This window comes from Scophthalmus maximus, chromosome 1, assembly GCF_022379125.1.
Source record: "Scophthalmus maximus strain ysfricsl-2021 chromosome 1, ASM2237912v1, whole genome shotgun sequence".
NCBI lineage: Eukaryota > Metazoa > Chordata > Actinopteri > Pleuronectiformes > Scophthalmidae > Scophthalmus > Scophthalmus maximus.
The window spans coordinates 702,764-718,142 of NC_061515.1; the positions used below are offsets into that span (position 1 = coordinate 702,764).

The following is a 15,379-nucleotide window of genomic DNA, read 5'->3' on the forward strand; positions in this document are numbered from 1 at the left end:
TAAGGAGTGCATGTTGGAAAGGGGACTTTGATTGATGAAAAATAACAATGACATGGTCCGCCATTTTCAAGACCATGCATGCGCAGTATGTCAAAAATCATTACACCCAGAAATGGCTAAAGGGACCACGATGGACATCGGAGCACTATTATACTGTTTGTCTTTAGATGTGCTAATGTTTTTTTTCGGTTGCTCGTGCCGTCAGAGGCGTTTGAACACTCAGATAAACATTATCATTTTTACAACAGCTGAAAACATCATATGCACACATTCACGGCACATTGACACCTGCAGCACAACAGAAGTCCCAAGTTTGGCTGATGCTGTTTTGGGTGACCAATTACGTCACGGTTGTGTCCCAAATATAAGCCATAGAAATTAAGAAGCTTTGGTTGCTAACCCGAACCCCCTACCCCAACCCCCACCCCCCACCTTCCCGGCCTTGCCTCACCCCATTTAGGCAAAGGTCGCCATCACTCTCGCAGCCAATCGCTTCGCTCGGTGGACAGCCGCAAGCGCGATGACGTAGACAAGCCCCGCGGTGGACCGCAGAGCCCGCAGACAGGTAAGACAACAGGACGCAGAGGGATCCCATGCATCAGTCACAGCAACAGCTTGGGTGACCACCACACTTTGCGCCATACACACAAAATGACAAACACGACAAACTAGACAGTCGCACGCAACTTTTCACTTACACATCTATCAAAATCTCCTTACGTAGCACCTTGTCTGCAATGGACTGATTCCAACATGGACCCTGACTCAACATAGTGGAGTTGTATTTTATGTGAGGTCATAAAAGGACACTGTGCCCTGTCTGTAAAACATTCTATGAAATGGAGTCCTCCCTCTCTGTTCAACCGATACTCCACCCAGAATCAAGAGTATCAAGCACTCAACCCTTTGTGAGCTGAAAGATGTGGTTTGACAAATTGGGACGATGTTTATTCGCTACTCAATGTTTCCTAGAGTTACAGCAGATACCAGTCTTGTGTCTGTGCGGTAAGTATGGAGCTAGCGACAAGATGTGTTTAGCCTAGCTTGACAATAATGCTAAGCTAGCTAGGCTAACCACTGTCTGGCTCCATTTCCATCCTAAATGCCCAGCAGTGTATTGTTAATTTTCTTTCAGCTAGCAAGTATTTTCCAAAATGATTTAATCTCACTGATTTGAACAATTAAGACAAGTTTCCACAACATTAGTCAATCCAAATGCAATCTTAACCGACCAATGTTCAGTTTTGCCAGAAAGGTAAAACATTGGCCAGCGTAGCTGACTGGGCCAATTAAGTGCTCATCTGTAAAACAATGAAGTAATGTAAAATATATTCATAAGTTAACATGACTTGGGTTACCTCAGTTTCTGTGAAGTGCACCTTGAGCTGTCTCTTCAGGTTCATGGTTTTTCTTCTCAGTGATTTTGTAGCCGTAGAGTTTCTCTGCTAACGACGCTCCACACTCACATTTTCTCTGTGCAGCGTTTTATTTGAAGTGGATTTAAATGTCAACCTGTTTTGTTGCCATCATGTTGTTTTCTCTTCACTGTAAATCATCGTGTCTCCTACAGGCAGAAGATTTAAGTGTATAATCAGGTGAATTGTTGTGCTGCCGTTGTGCAGAATTGCCAGAGAGATGAAGTGTGCAGGAACAGAAATGTGAAAACACAACGATTTTACTTAAAAAAAAAAAAATGTAAATATAGTCTTAATTATTATGACATCTTGTCTTAGGCATGGAATAAAAATGTAGTCATATTTCGTAATTGCGTCACTGCTATTTTGTCAGTTTTGTTAGAAGTATTATGCACAAAGTGAGAAAATGGATGGACACAGGAGTGGATCATGTTGCTGGAGTAGTTTTTATTGACATATATATGTATAATATATTAAAACTGATATAAGGTGAGTGGAGCCAGTGCCAATTAGAAAGAAGTAAAGTGCAAACTGTTCAAGCTTACAGGGGATGAAGGTTTGATACGACAAGTTAGACTCTGGGTGAAGTATCACTTTAATTTGATATTTGATTGCTCACATCCTGTTTAGTTTTCTCCCTTCTTCTTCTGACTACCTTTGTTCCCGTATTGGTCAACTGACTCAGCGGTCATGACCATTTAGAAATGATGACTGACATATCCTAAGCCAGTGGCATTGACTTCCCCTGGAAGTCAATGCAGAGGATATGACATCAAGGCCCCCCAGATGTAGAACAGAAGCTGGGGTCCATTTTAGGGGCCGCCTTCTCTGAAGGACACTTTGGGTGACATTGGACAGACAATCAGAGGGCTGATGGTCTACAGAGGATTTAGGCTTTCTTGCAAGTGCCTGTCATTGACTTTTCTAGTGACCAGAGCAGAGTGCAATGGTTTGGAGTACCGAGGGCCACCAAGGACCGCGAGTTTGTCTGCAAAAGAAGGCCTCATTAATCAGGGACATTTGGGAGTTCCTTTCGAATGGGAAAGCATCAGCTACCTGTTAAAAAAATATCTGGCCTCAAAAGGAGGCAGCCCCTAAAATGTGGCACTGCTAAAATCTACCCTTTATCACACCGCAACCCTTCCTCTTTTGGCCACGGAGGCTGCGTCCTGCATGATAATTAGTTATGGCCCTCTCCTTCCCTTTTCCTCCTCTTTCTCCCTCTGTCCACCTTTCCTTTCCCCCACTCCTTCCTCCTCAGTAGACTCAGCTTCAGGTGAGGAGTGGTCAGCGTGGAGTGTGTGTTCTGCCACGTGTGGGGAGGGCTGGCAGAGTCGCACTCGTTTCTGCGTGTCCTCCTCTTACAGCACCCAGTGTAGTGGGCCACTGCGAGAGCAGAGACCTTGCAACAACTCTGCTGTGTGTCCAGGTAAGCGCCCCCCCCCCCCCCCCCCCCCCCCCCCCCCCCCCCTCTAGTGCCACCATCCTGCACTCGCCCAGCCCTCTCCTGGACCCTGCCTCACCTATACAAGACCCACCTGACTCCCTTCCTACGGCACTTGTCAAACCTTTGGCTCTTGAGATGATTTCTACTCTAAGTCTCAGGACCTTTTAGAAGAGCCTTACTTTCATAGGAGAGATTTCATGTTGGTCTCAGGCTCCCTTACATCCAGACAGGAAGGGAGACTCCTCACCTTAGAAAATTATTTTACCACAGGACAATGGCTCCGCATTGATCGTGGCAGCAAAACCAAACCAGAGTAAATGATAATTGTTATTACATTTCAGTGTCTCAGTAAAGTCTTCTACTGTTTCTTTGGTGTGTTATGGGGCCTGTGTTTGTCTGTCTATAAATCATACGCTAGCTGCTCTGATTGCAGTGCACGGTGCTTGGGACGAGTGGTCGCCGTGGAGTTTATGTTCATCGACCTGTGGCCGAGGTTACAGGTCCCGAACGCGATCTTGCGCGCCCCCTCAGTTTGGGGGAGATGCTTGTGAGGGTCCAGAGAAACAGACCAAATTCTGCAACATAGCTGTCTGTCCAGGTAAGGAACACAATCATTAGAAAGTGACTCACTTAAGTTCAAAAAAAGAATTTTAATAAAAACAGTTCAACCTGCACCAGACCTTCTAATGTTGAAAGAAGTTTAAGTTTGATTGACTATTAGCACCTGAACCCCCTCCCCCATACCGTTGGATTGGTGGGGTTGTGTCCAACAAGTGTTGTAACCTTCAAATAACCTTCACACACATTTCACTGTAACTCTTCTCACATAAACTGTAATTCTTTTTTGTTATATGTGCAAACGGGAATGCCTTTTGGAAGATTCTTTACATCCTTCCCCTCTATAATGCCTTGAGTGTGGTCTTTCAGAACAGCGACACTTTTGCCTTTGACCTTGTATCATCTTCTTTGAAGCATTCTGAATCCTTTAAGTCGTATATAGAAGTTCAGCATGCCATTTAAAGAATACCACAACGCTGTGGTGGTTAAATATCATCACCTTTATGAAAAAAACACAAGGAATACTAGAAGTAGAATAAAAACTAACAACTGTTTTCTCCTGTGCTGTTTACCTGTTTGCTGTCGGGGACCCTGGGCGTCCGCAGTGGACGGGCTGTGGAACGAGTGGTCCAGCTGGAGCACCTGCTCTGCCTCCTGCTCTAATGGGACCATGCAGAGAACCAGGGAGTGTAATGGCCCTTCGTACGGAGGCTCAGAGTGCAGAGGAGAGTGGCTGGAGACGGTCGACTGTTTCCTCAGGGAGTGTCCGGGTATGAAATAGAAAGGGCTACGGCTTCATCACAAATATTGTCTGTTGTCCGAAAATCAATTCCTTTTTTATTTTACAACAGATTTAAGGGGAGGTCCCAAGCGACCAAAAAATTAAATGGGCTTTGAAACATCTATAATTTAACTTATTTATATTTTACTTACTTATTGGACATTGGGAATTTTTTGCAACAGTTTTCTTTTCTGTGACTATGCCTACATAATTAACTCTTCTGAGTGTCAACTTTAACAAGTGTTATCCTGATTGAAAGGTCTTAGTAACAGTATATGACCCGTGACTTTAAAGGGCCATACCAGTGGTTTGTGCATGTATCATATCCAGTGGTTTGTAAGCAGGTAGACAGTCAGGTCTTCAAAAGAGCAGAGTGAAGATCCATGCAGGAATTACTTAAATCTTACACTGTCCTTGTGCTTGTTGTATTCATTACATTAGTGGATGGCAAGTGGCAGCCGTGGTCTTTGTGGTCGGGCTGTTCTAAAACGTGCGGAGGGGGGAGTCAGCAGAGAAACAGGATTTGTTATGGGCCCTTTTTTGAGGGCCAGCCTTGTCCTGGAGAACGGGAGGAGGTCCGGCGCTGTAACGAAAAGAGATGTCCAGGTCAGTGCATGGAAAACCATGTTACTTAAAAATGGACTTTGACCTCTACTGTCCCCATAGTGTTTACGTGCATCAGTCGAAACTCACGTCCTGTGTCCTCCTCTGTGAACAGAACCTCATGAAATATGTGGGGAGGACAACTTTTCCAACGTTGTGTGGAAGATGACTCCATCAGGGGATACAGCAGCTGTACGCTGTCCTCCCAATGCCATGGGTGAGCCACCGTCATATATACAGATAGACTTTACCACCATGAGTGTCCAACTTAATCTGGTACTGCTGGTAGTTGAGAAGAGAGACACACTTTGATAATAAAGAACCCATATTGCATGTGTCCCCATACAGGCCTCATCCTGCGCCGCTGCACCCTGGATGAAGAGGGCATCGCCTACTGGGAGAACCCCACCTACATGAAATGCATTTCCAATGACTACCGCAGCATACAAACTCTGGTGAGAATCAAGTAAACCTCCAGGTTCATTCTAAAACATTTGAGCTAAATCTGCTAATGAACATTAACATATCATTATTATGGCAACAGAAAATGTCAACTGGTTGCAATTGCATTTCGTTCAGGACACTTTTGGATGGAGTTCGGTTGTATAGTCATGTCATTTTTTAAGAAGACAGGGCTGCACGGTAGGCTTGAAGAAAATAATTGCTTCTGGCTTTTCAAGATTTGTCTACAAGCTATGGTGTCAAAGTCTGTCGGATCTGTTTGGAACTTTGTATCTCCACAAAGATCTGCAGGCTGAATGAAAGACGCAATGTTCCTAACCCCAAGCTTTAACCATAAACTAACATTCTCTTACTGAAAGTTAAGGGAAACCATTATTCTGCCTCTTCTCTCTCAGACTCGGGAACATTTGTCCAAAGCGCAACGCGGCCTTGTGGGAGACGGAGTTTCAGAGGTGATGACCAAGCTGAGGGTGACGTCCAGCGATGGAACCAGCTACAGCGGCGACCTGCTGGCCGTCCTGGATGTGCTGAAGAACATGACGGAGATCTTCAGGAGGGCGTACTACAGCCCCAGCAGTGCAGACATGAGGGTGAGATGTCAACTGTATGGATTTACTGCAGTGTACTCCTGTGTTTTCTGCCCCTGCATGTACCATGGTGCAGTATAGTGACTCACTGATGAAGTCTTCATCATTTTTTAAAAAGCATATATCAAGCCTGAGATACACGGTAGTTGTTAGTGTGGGTCATTTATTGATTATTAATATCTTTTTATATGGCAAGAAGAAAAATAGATGATGTACTATTACCATCTCTATCCTGCAAATAACATAGATCCTGACTTAAGAATGTGGAGCTAATAATGTCACTTTTCTTTTCTTTCAGAACTTTGTGCAATCTGTCAGCAATCTGTTGATGGAAGAGAACAGGGACAGATGGGAGGAAGCACAACTGGTAAGTGTCATGCCACCTTTCTCAAACAGGACATGCGCCATCGCCAACGACTGTAATCACGTCTATTGTTAGTGCGCTATAATAAAAAATAATAACCACCCTGAAGCTGTGGATTCAATGAGTTAGAGACACTGTGACAAAAGACGCAGGTGGACGAGCAGCCCACCTGCGTCTTCTCAGACTGACGGAGGTGGACAGAGACGGGAGCTGCAGAAGGACAGAAATAGCTCAAGCTAATGAGTAACCAAATCAACACAAAACACCTACTCATCCATCTGCTGCACCTCCAACCAGTCATTCGCTCGCCCTGTTCTCCGGAGCGTCGCCACGCAGGCGTCGCAACGACGTTAAATAAACCGAGCAGATCTCATCAAACGAGCGCGTGTTTAAATACAGATAACATGTATAATAATAACACGTGCAATGAAAGGATAAGTTACTATTATTACAACAACTACAGTGGCATTGTTAAAACCCTGTATGCGCCACGACAGCACATACTAAACTGAAATGATACGGTGCCTACAGGGAACTACTGAGCTCATATTCAATTCTGGCCCCGGCCTGTAGACGAGCCCTGATTTCAAATATAGTCTTAAAATGTTTCTCTGAGTTTACGTTGTTGCTGTGGAATTTTAATTAGGAAAAATTTCCTTTGCTTTCTTTATCCACTATGAAGGGAGACTACGTAAACCTGAGCATCCCAACTCCGGCTCGGCCATGTTGTCAAAGTTATAAATTTTATCGATGCCGCTCTTTTAAGAGCAACTCAACACAGTTTTAGCTCCTCACATATTACAGTTTTACCCAACGTGGAAAGCAGTGCTGCCAGATTTGCAAATAAATATATAAAGTATACAGTTGCTGTATTATTACTGGTTTACTGCTTAACTAAAGTACACTTTGGGGATATGGTATACAAGGTTGCGTAAAAAATATTTTACAACGTAAATTGCAAAATATTCTGTGAAAAAAGGCAAGTGCCAGTAAAAAGAACATCATAGACCTTGAACCAGAGTCAATTAATAGTATAATAAAGACAATTTACTATCTTAAATACTATTGAACTGTACCGAGCAAACTTTCTGTTGCTTTGACTGAACCTGAACCTTCATTTGTCTAGTCGTGAATGTTCTCGCTGTCATTACAACAGTCTCTGTCAAAGCGGAGGAAGGATTAACAGGTTTCCAGTCTTGAGAAACTAACTAAACCACGAAGGAAGAGTGAGACAATATTTGCGTCAACCGGCAGTTTTTTTTCTCTTTTGTTTTCACAGCTGCACAGAAAAGTTTCACCTCTAATCCACATCCCTTTCTGTTCCCTCCTGTACTTTCTCGTGCCTCTTGTTTTCTCAGCTGGGGCCGAACGTCAAAGAGCTGTTCCGCCTGGTGGAGGACTTTGTGGACGTCATCGGTCTGAGGATGAAAGACTTTCAAGACATGTATGAAGTCACCGATAACCTAGGTCAGTCTTATCTCCATCTGAGACAAACCCCCGGCCGCTATCTGTGCTCATCAAAAAAGAAAAAAGGAAAATTAGGAAATCTGTTATCACAGCTTTTCTTTCTTTGAAGATTGAACCACAATGGGAATAGAGACGAGCGAGGGGGGGCCGATGGTTAAACAGACATGTCACGTGTCTTCTGTCTCACTTTCAGCTACAACAGTCCCGTCGGCTCAGTGTCCACTTCAAGGATCAGACTTTTTGGGGGCTGATTTGAGCTTTTCACAGGTATATTAAATATTGGTTTGCATGTCAACCAATAGGTAACTGAAATTCCAGAAATAAAGGAGACGAGGAAGAAGCTCCTTCACTGTAAATATTAAATATCGATTGATATATCTGGTCCCCAGTGTAGATCAAATCCTACACTTCCCAAAATGCAGCTCATTAGCATGCTTCATCTTTCAAACTCCAAACCTCCATTTTGTATAAAACAAACACTTTTTGTTCAAATTAAAGTCTCCTTTAACCCAAGAGGGATCTGTTTTTGAGTTTTAATGAATTTATTTTACCGCGGGCATTTTCACGATCGTCCGTTTACAATGGAATCAGCAACACGGTGAATTGGGGCACAAAGTGAAGGCGTTCGTGTTCATTCTGAAGGCTTTGCTTTTGTCTTTTCATCTCAAGGTTGCATAGTTTTGTTGTATGTGTGTTGTTTCATTTGCCGTGAATTTTAATTTTCAAGATGTATTGTTCAATTAAAAAAACAAATCTACCCCGATGACAAAGTGCGCAACAAGAATCTTGGATTCTTACCAAATTAAAATGCAGATGTTGTCATCAGACCTTTTCACTGAAACCCCCCCCCCCCCAACTCCATACGGACACGATTGTGTCAGCTAGCTAATTCATAACGGAGCACTCCCTTTGACGAGATGTTCCAAAACCAGTGGAGCGACAAATTAAGAAACACAAATATACTGTAAGACTGCGGTGTGTCAAACTGACAACAGTGGCAACCAAATCAGCAGGCACGAGACAGGAAGCAGAAAAAACGAAACATTCATGCAACAGTTCAATAACCAACGACTATCTACATGTCGCACGCAGCCGTGGGAAGCAAAGAGTACAGCAACACATATTACTGTGCCAAGCAATTACACATGAAGTGTGATTTTTAAAAGAAAAATTGGGGATAGTATAAAAGCCAAAATGTAATTTTGGGTGAGTGTAGTTCATTGAAACTAACAAATCTCAAAAATGATGTTTCTTTTACCAAAGTAATTTGAATTTGCCCACATGACGGGAAGCAAAATTAAAATCTTCAGAAGTGGATTTGATTGAATCTGATTTGAACAGGGTTGTAACAAAATTAGATTACACAATTACCCTGCACGCTGTATTGGTTTGGAATCACTGCGCCTGTACTGTGCTTGTTGTTTCTTGTTTTTTTCCGGTTAGAAATACAGTAAATCCTTTTAATGGTGGCTAGTATAGATAGTATGACCATTATACAGTATCTCGTCCAACATCGTCTATAGTGATAAGCCCCACCACATTTGTCAAACCTCGAGTGTTAGCCTGAAGTCGGTGGAGTCTGTGGTTCTGGGAGCGTCTGGATTGACTCATATCGGGACCTCTGCTTTTCTTTTCGGACGTTTGGAACTTTGGAATTTGCCGACCATCCTCTCTATCAACAAATTATGAATAATAATAATATATGGAGGCATGGGCTAAATCTCTCGCTGTGGCATTCTGTTGCTGTTCCCCTTGTTTTCACATAAACGGAACAACGCGTGGTAAATATTCTCCCTCTCCGGGGCCGCAGGTCTCACAGGATTTCTAAAATCCACATTCAAAACCGCTTGCTGCCTCCGTCCAACGCCTCATAACTGTAAATGCTGCATTTCTCCTCTTAACGTGGTGTAGTCATCGCAGTGGCTCCGCTGCCGTCTGTGACCTCTGGAAAAAGAACAAGGCAGAGTTTGAGTTGAGTCAAGAGAGAATATGTGGGAACCGAGGCCAGATGAGAGGTCCTGTTTACAGCGGTGCCGCCTTTCTGTCTGGTGCCAAATAGCCGCCCACGGCAGCGGCAGCCGCAGCAGCGAACCTCCTCTGACGCAGATGACCTCCTCGCTCCTCCCACACCTCACAATGCACAGCAACGCTCCTTTATCTGCCGGCATATATGATCAGAACTTCTTCCTCCTAACTCATCAAAGTAGTCCAGTTATACAGGAGGCGGGAATTCACCCAAACAGAACATCCAACTGCTAAGTGGTGACACAAAGAAAGACCGAATGGAAGAAAGAGAGATGAAACAAGAAAGGAAGGAAGGGAAGAATTGAAGGAGTTTCACTAACCTTTTTTCAAACTTGTGAAAACCGTGGCTGAGGAAGCTGCTGCGAAGGTTGCAACAATGAACACAGCACCATACAAATGCAAGTTATTAATCTACACCATGTGTTTTCTCCCTCTTCCGCTTTAATACCATTATAATGCTGTCAGATAGAAGCCGCCAGTATTTATTCGATTAATTTAACATGATCTATGATTTGGCGCCATGAATGGTTTTCGTAGCTCGCTAACAAAGACTGTCATTTCCGGTAAGAGCACGAGAGGTGTGATGGATCCCAATGGACACTCATGCACATAGAAGTTCTCCAACAGAAGTATCAGATATTGGTGACCAGTCTTTTAGACGTTTACTTTGTGACATGGAGCATTATCCTGCTGGAAGAAGCCATTAGAAGAAACTTAACCAAACCGTGGACCATAATGAGTTTAACAATGTCAGGAACAACCCTCCAGACAGACTGTGGCATTCAACCCATGGAAACATTGTCCCCCTCCACCAGCCTGGACTGTAGCTGGCGGGTTGGGTCCATGGCCACGTTCTGACCCGATACCATCTGCAGCCGTAGCAGAAATTCAGTCTTGTAAACTTCCCAGTTCAAAAAGCCTCAGATATTTCTCAGAAATACTCTAACAGGCCAATCTGGCACCAACAACCTGCCACGGTCAAAGTCACAGAGATCAAATCTCTTCCCCCATTGTGATGTCAGATGTGAACATTAAAGGGGGCAGTAAGCCTTACTTTCCTTATGGTCCGCTAGAAGTCCGTTCTGAGTGCACCGAAAACAAATCATGTTTTTCGTCTCCCCGGCAGCGTGCCTACGTTCCCTCAGTCCTACGTTCCCTCAGTCCTACGTTCCCTCAGTGCTACGTTCCCTCAGCCCTATGTTCCCTCAGTCCTACGTTCCCTCAGTCCTACGTTCCCTCAGTGCTACGTTCCCTCAGTGCTACGTTCCCTCAGTCCTACGTTCCCTCAGTCCTACGTTCCCTCAGTGCTACGTTCCCTCAGTCCTACGTTCCCTCAGTCCTACGTTCCCTCAGTGCTACGTTCCCTCAGCCCTATGTTCCCTCAGTCCTACGTTCCCTCAGTGCTACGTTCCCTCAGTCCTACGTTCCCTCAGTCCTATGTTCCCTCAGTCCTACGTTCCCTCAGCCCTACGTTCCCACCACCCTACGTTCCCTCAGTCCTACGTTCCCTCAGTCCTTTGTTCCCACCACCCTACGTTCCCTCAGTCCTACGTTCCCACCGCCCTACGTTCCCTCAGCCCTACGTTCCCTCAGCCCTACGTTCCCTCAGCCCTATGTTCCCACATTTCCTTTTTCATAAATTTGTATCAGATTTTATCCTCCTTTCTCCCAATTTGGTAGCCAATTACACCCAACCATTATCCAGTAGCCCTAACCCTAATTTTGAAAATGTCCTAGAAAAGTGGGAACAAAGGGTTGACCCTGTCTCCCCGACACGTTAAGAGATGTGCCAGAGACAGTCGCTACGACTCAGGGGTTTTGGCCTCGTCGTAAACGCGTCCGTCTCCCATATCCAAGGCTGCAGGTTCGCGGCCCGGCCAGAGCAGTAAAATCCTCAACAACAACAAAGAGAGAGATGCACTTACTGCCCCTTCAACTGAAGCTCCTAACAAAGTGCTTCCTGAGTGGTAACATTAAGTGAAACGTTTTAAAAGAGTTTCCATCATTTTCTGTTGCAGTCTTGAGCATCCACAAGCGTCCGGTGACGGGCCACGCCGACATCAGCTTCCCCATGAAGGGCTGGAGGGGCATGGTGGACTGGGCCCGCAGCTCTGAGGACAGAGTCACCATCCCCAAAAACATCCTGTCCACTGGAAAGCCAGGTGAGAGGCGGGACAACAAGGTTTACTGCCATTGATCTGCCAAGCTATGAGGCGTCCCGCTTGGACGAGCACACACACACACACACACACACACACACAGGGATGGGGTGTAGTTATTGTTGCACATAAAACATTCAGAATAACAGAAATCATGTCTGATGTTCAGCGGCTGTACAACAGACTGAGTTACATTTGTTAATAGACAGGAAGACATTAGGATTTGCTACTTTTCTAAATTTCAACACATTGTTAGTTGAGTAAAAATATAGATTTTTTCCTTTTGTCATGTCTGATAGGCACTTTTTTATTATTTTACATTTTAGACTGTTAAGATAAGTTAGAACTTTATTGATCCCAAGATGGGATCAAGTAGTACTACAGCAGCAGGTATCACACAACACACCTTATGAAATATACAACGTATACCAAAAAACAATATGTAAAAATATACGAATTGCAAAAAAAAAAACAGTAAAGAATTTACATGAATTTACATTTACATTAAATCAGTTCATCAGTATTGTAGTTGTTCATGTCATTGTTAACATTGTTACATACAATCTGGGAGTTTTCATTGTAATCATCCGTCACAGGTCGTAAAGAGAAGCCCCAGCTGAGCTCGGCCGGTCGCTGCTACGACCACAGAGTTGTTGCCTGTTTTTTTAGCTTTTTTTCGTCAGCCGGCGATGTTTTTAAAGACGGCCGTGTGCCGCTCGCATGCTAACGAAGCTGTCACTCCTAATCAGGAGTCCACAGGAGCCAATCAGGAGCAATTAGACACAATGTCCTCTCCAGCTGGGAGACGGGTCTCCGCGGCGGTGGAGTGTCGCCCCACAGCAGCCTGGACCTGCTGACATGGATTTAAAAGGCTCTGATGTCTTGTTCACGCGGATGGATTGCTCCTCTCTCACGTCCCTGGACATGTTCTGAAATAACACCCCTTTTTTTTTCTTCCTAAATGAAAGAAAAAATACAGGTGGTGTCCTCTGTAGAAAACCAGACAAATGTCTGAACCTGAAATGAATCTGTGGCGTTTGCAGGAATAAATTTGACACGCTTCCACTTTACACCAACACCAACACCAACAACAACAACAACAACAACAACAACAACAACAACAACAACAACACCCTACAGGTAGAAGGCAGTATTACAGCTTACGCAGTTAACACAATAATCACAAATCAAAACCTGAACCCTGCTGCTGTTTGCTACAGATCCCCAGTCATTTGCTTCAAAGATCTGACTGACAGCAGAATCCCCCCATGAGCGAGACACGGCACGCATATCTTCTCATAAGCTGTTAATTAATAATAATAATAATAATAATAATAATAATAATAATAATAATTGTAAAAGAAAAGTACTTAACAAGTTCTTAAAAAAAAGAAAAGGATCCAAAAAATGCGTTATTAAACTAAATACAATTGTTAAGACAAGAAACAGTTTATTTTACAATTGAATGCATCTTTGTTTTTTTCTTTTAAAATACATGTTATTGATTATTGCTTTTTTAAATATTCAAAATGAAGTTTATTCTATTCCTATTCTTTCTGTATAGTTTCTATGGGTGAGCAAACTATACAGAGAAAGGACTCGTGTGCATGGACAAAGCAGCGAGACGATGTTTACTTGGCTCTTAACGCAGGCGTCTGTTGAGAGGTGGTGGAGTACGATCGGCTGTGCACTCGCAGCTGAAGTGAGTTTTTCGTCCACTTGCTCGCTGCTGACTGGCTGCAGAGAGCGACGCAGGAATTACACCGAGCCATGATCAGCGTTTCAGAGCTCGTCGTCTTCTCACTTCACATTTCTACATGTGGATGAAAACAAATCTAAACCCAAACGTGCACGACGTTAACACTCGCCCCTCCAACATATGCAAAACTAATCTCCAGCAGATACATGACACAGACAAATGTCTATGGACATATAGACAGAATTTATTGAATCGCTGGTGAACGTCCCTGCAGGCTACTGTGGTCGGGCACGGACTGAATCTGGCTGAGCATATTGGATGGATGGAACAGGATACATAATACTTCATTGCCCTCTCTCTCTCTCACACACACACTCGTCTTCCTCGGTTGTCCCCGATGCCCACGGGAGCTCAGCTGTTGCCCGGGAGCTACAGCCTCCGCCCGCCGCCTGGCACACTGCTGCGTGCTCTCGGGCGCCATGTGGTGAGCTGGAGCAGAAGAGCTGGATGTCTTCAGACGACCCGGCAGATGGGGTTCTGACACCGCAGCCCCGGAAAGGGAAAGGCTTCTCCTCGCCCCCGGGGCCTGTCTGTGCGTTCCGTGTAGTCCAGCACTCCAATTTTTGACAAAAATGTCCTTTCCCCTGCTGCCACTTTTAGTCTCTTGTCCCCCCCACCCACCCCACCGCGGGTCGATACCAGCCAATAGATGTTCTACTGGCACCGCTCTGGCTTCTGTGATTGGCTTGCTGGATGGATTCCAAATTGGGTCAATGGTGTATGAGCTCAGGTGTCCCCCCCCCCCACCCCCCCGGGTAAAGGCCCATGGGCTGACGCAACAAATCTCAAATTGGAATCTGATTTGACACTTTTACACTGTATCAACTAGACGTCTCCTCAGGTCCGACACATGTTCCGTCCTCTCCGTCCTGGAGTCTTTGCAGACACGTAGAACTCCTTCCTGGAGTTTTGCCTCTACTCTCAGGCAGTGACTTATAGCCCACAAACGTCTCGAGGGATTATGGGAAATTGTGTTGGTCAAATCCCCTTAACACCATAAATATTGAACAAACAATATTAGATTGTTTTTTTCCCCCAAAACAACCGTGATCTTTATGTGATCAAATGACATGTGCCTCTCAACAGGCTGTTCCAAAGCTTTACTTTTAGTTATTGACATAGTGATTTTTTATATCGGCATATTTACAAAAGATTTTCGTTTATCTTGCTCCTGGAACAGGATTTATGGTTTCACCTCGGCTGTATGGATGAAAATCCTATGATATTTTGCTGAGTTGATATTTGGACTGAGACCCGTGTTATTTAAATAAAAAAGCACTTGCTGTTACCACGAGCAACCACAGGTGACGCCGCATCAACTGGGTCTGACATCGTGAAGATTCTCTCTAAATAAAGTCTACAAGGGTTATTTAATAAATGTTGGGGTTTGATTGGAGTCGGGTCGACTGATTGGTCAGGTCAACATTAGCATATGCCAATATATTAATATCGGTGTGTGTGTGTGTGTGTGTGTAGGTGTGTGTGTGTGTGTGTGTGTGTGTGTGTGTGTGTGTGTGTTGGTTGGTAAATAACATGCCTTTGCATTTATGAAAAATATTAATTTTTCTAACTGACATATCACTTTGAGTATTGACCTGTTGTATGATGTTACAATTACACACAACAGTGATTTTCAACCCATTAACATTTTCAGCAAACAGACATTATGTGAGATATAGCTTTATGATGTACAGTAAGGACCCAGTTATGAAGAATTCAGACCTATTAGTAGTCGCTGTTGCTGTTATTGAA

At 44.2% G+C, this 15,379-nt stretch overlaps 1 protein-coding gene across 12 annotated transcripts in view; it reads left to right on the top strand.

Annotated features, from left to right (window-relative positions):
* adgrb1a (adhesion G protein-coupled receptor B1a) overlaps window positions 1–15,379 on the top strand; it is a 123,423-nt gene that overhangs the window by 60,182 nt on the left and 47,862 nt on the right. For 6 of the 12 annotated variants that reach the window (XM_035633597.2, XM_035633545.2, XM_047334245.1 and 3 more), the window contains exons 4-14: window positions 461–565; window positions 2,677–2,844; window positions 3,281–3,460; window positions 4,026–4,190; window positions 4,643–4,807; window positions 4,920–5,021; window positions 5,153–5,259; window positions 5,662–5,856; window positions 6,152–6,220; window positions 7,576–7,684; window positions 11,728–11,871. In XM_035633597.2, coding sequence (XP_035489490.1) covers window positions 461–565; window positions 2,677–2,844; window positions 3,281–3,460; window positions 4,026–4,190; window positions 4,643–4,807; window positions 4,920–5,021; window positions 5,153–5,259; window positions 5,662–5,856; window positions 6,152–6,220; window positions 7,576–7,684; window positions 11,728–11,871 — 1,509 coding nt within the window. The remainder of the gene's footprint in view (window positions 1–460; window positions 566–2,676; window positions 2,845–3,280; window positions 3,461–4,025; window positions 4,191–4,642; window positions 4,808–4,919; window positions 5,022–5,152; window positions 5,260–5,661; window positions 5,857–6,151; window positions 6,221–7,575; window positions 7,685–11,727; window positions 11,872–15,379) is intronic. The other 6 variants (XM_047334248.1, XM_035633536.2, XM_035633562.2 and 3 more) reach the window with 4 other exon arrangements.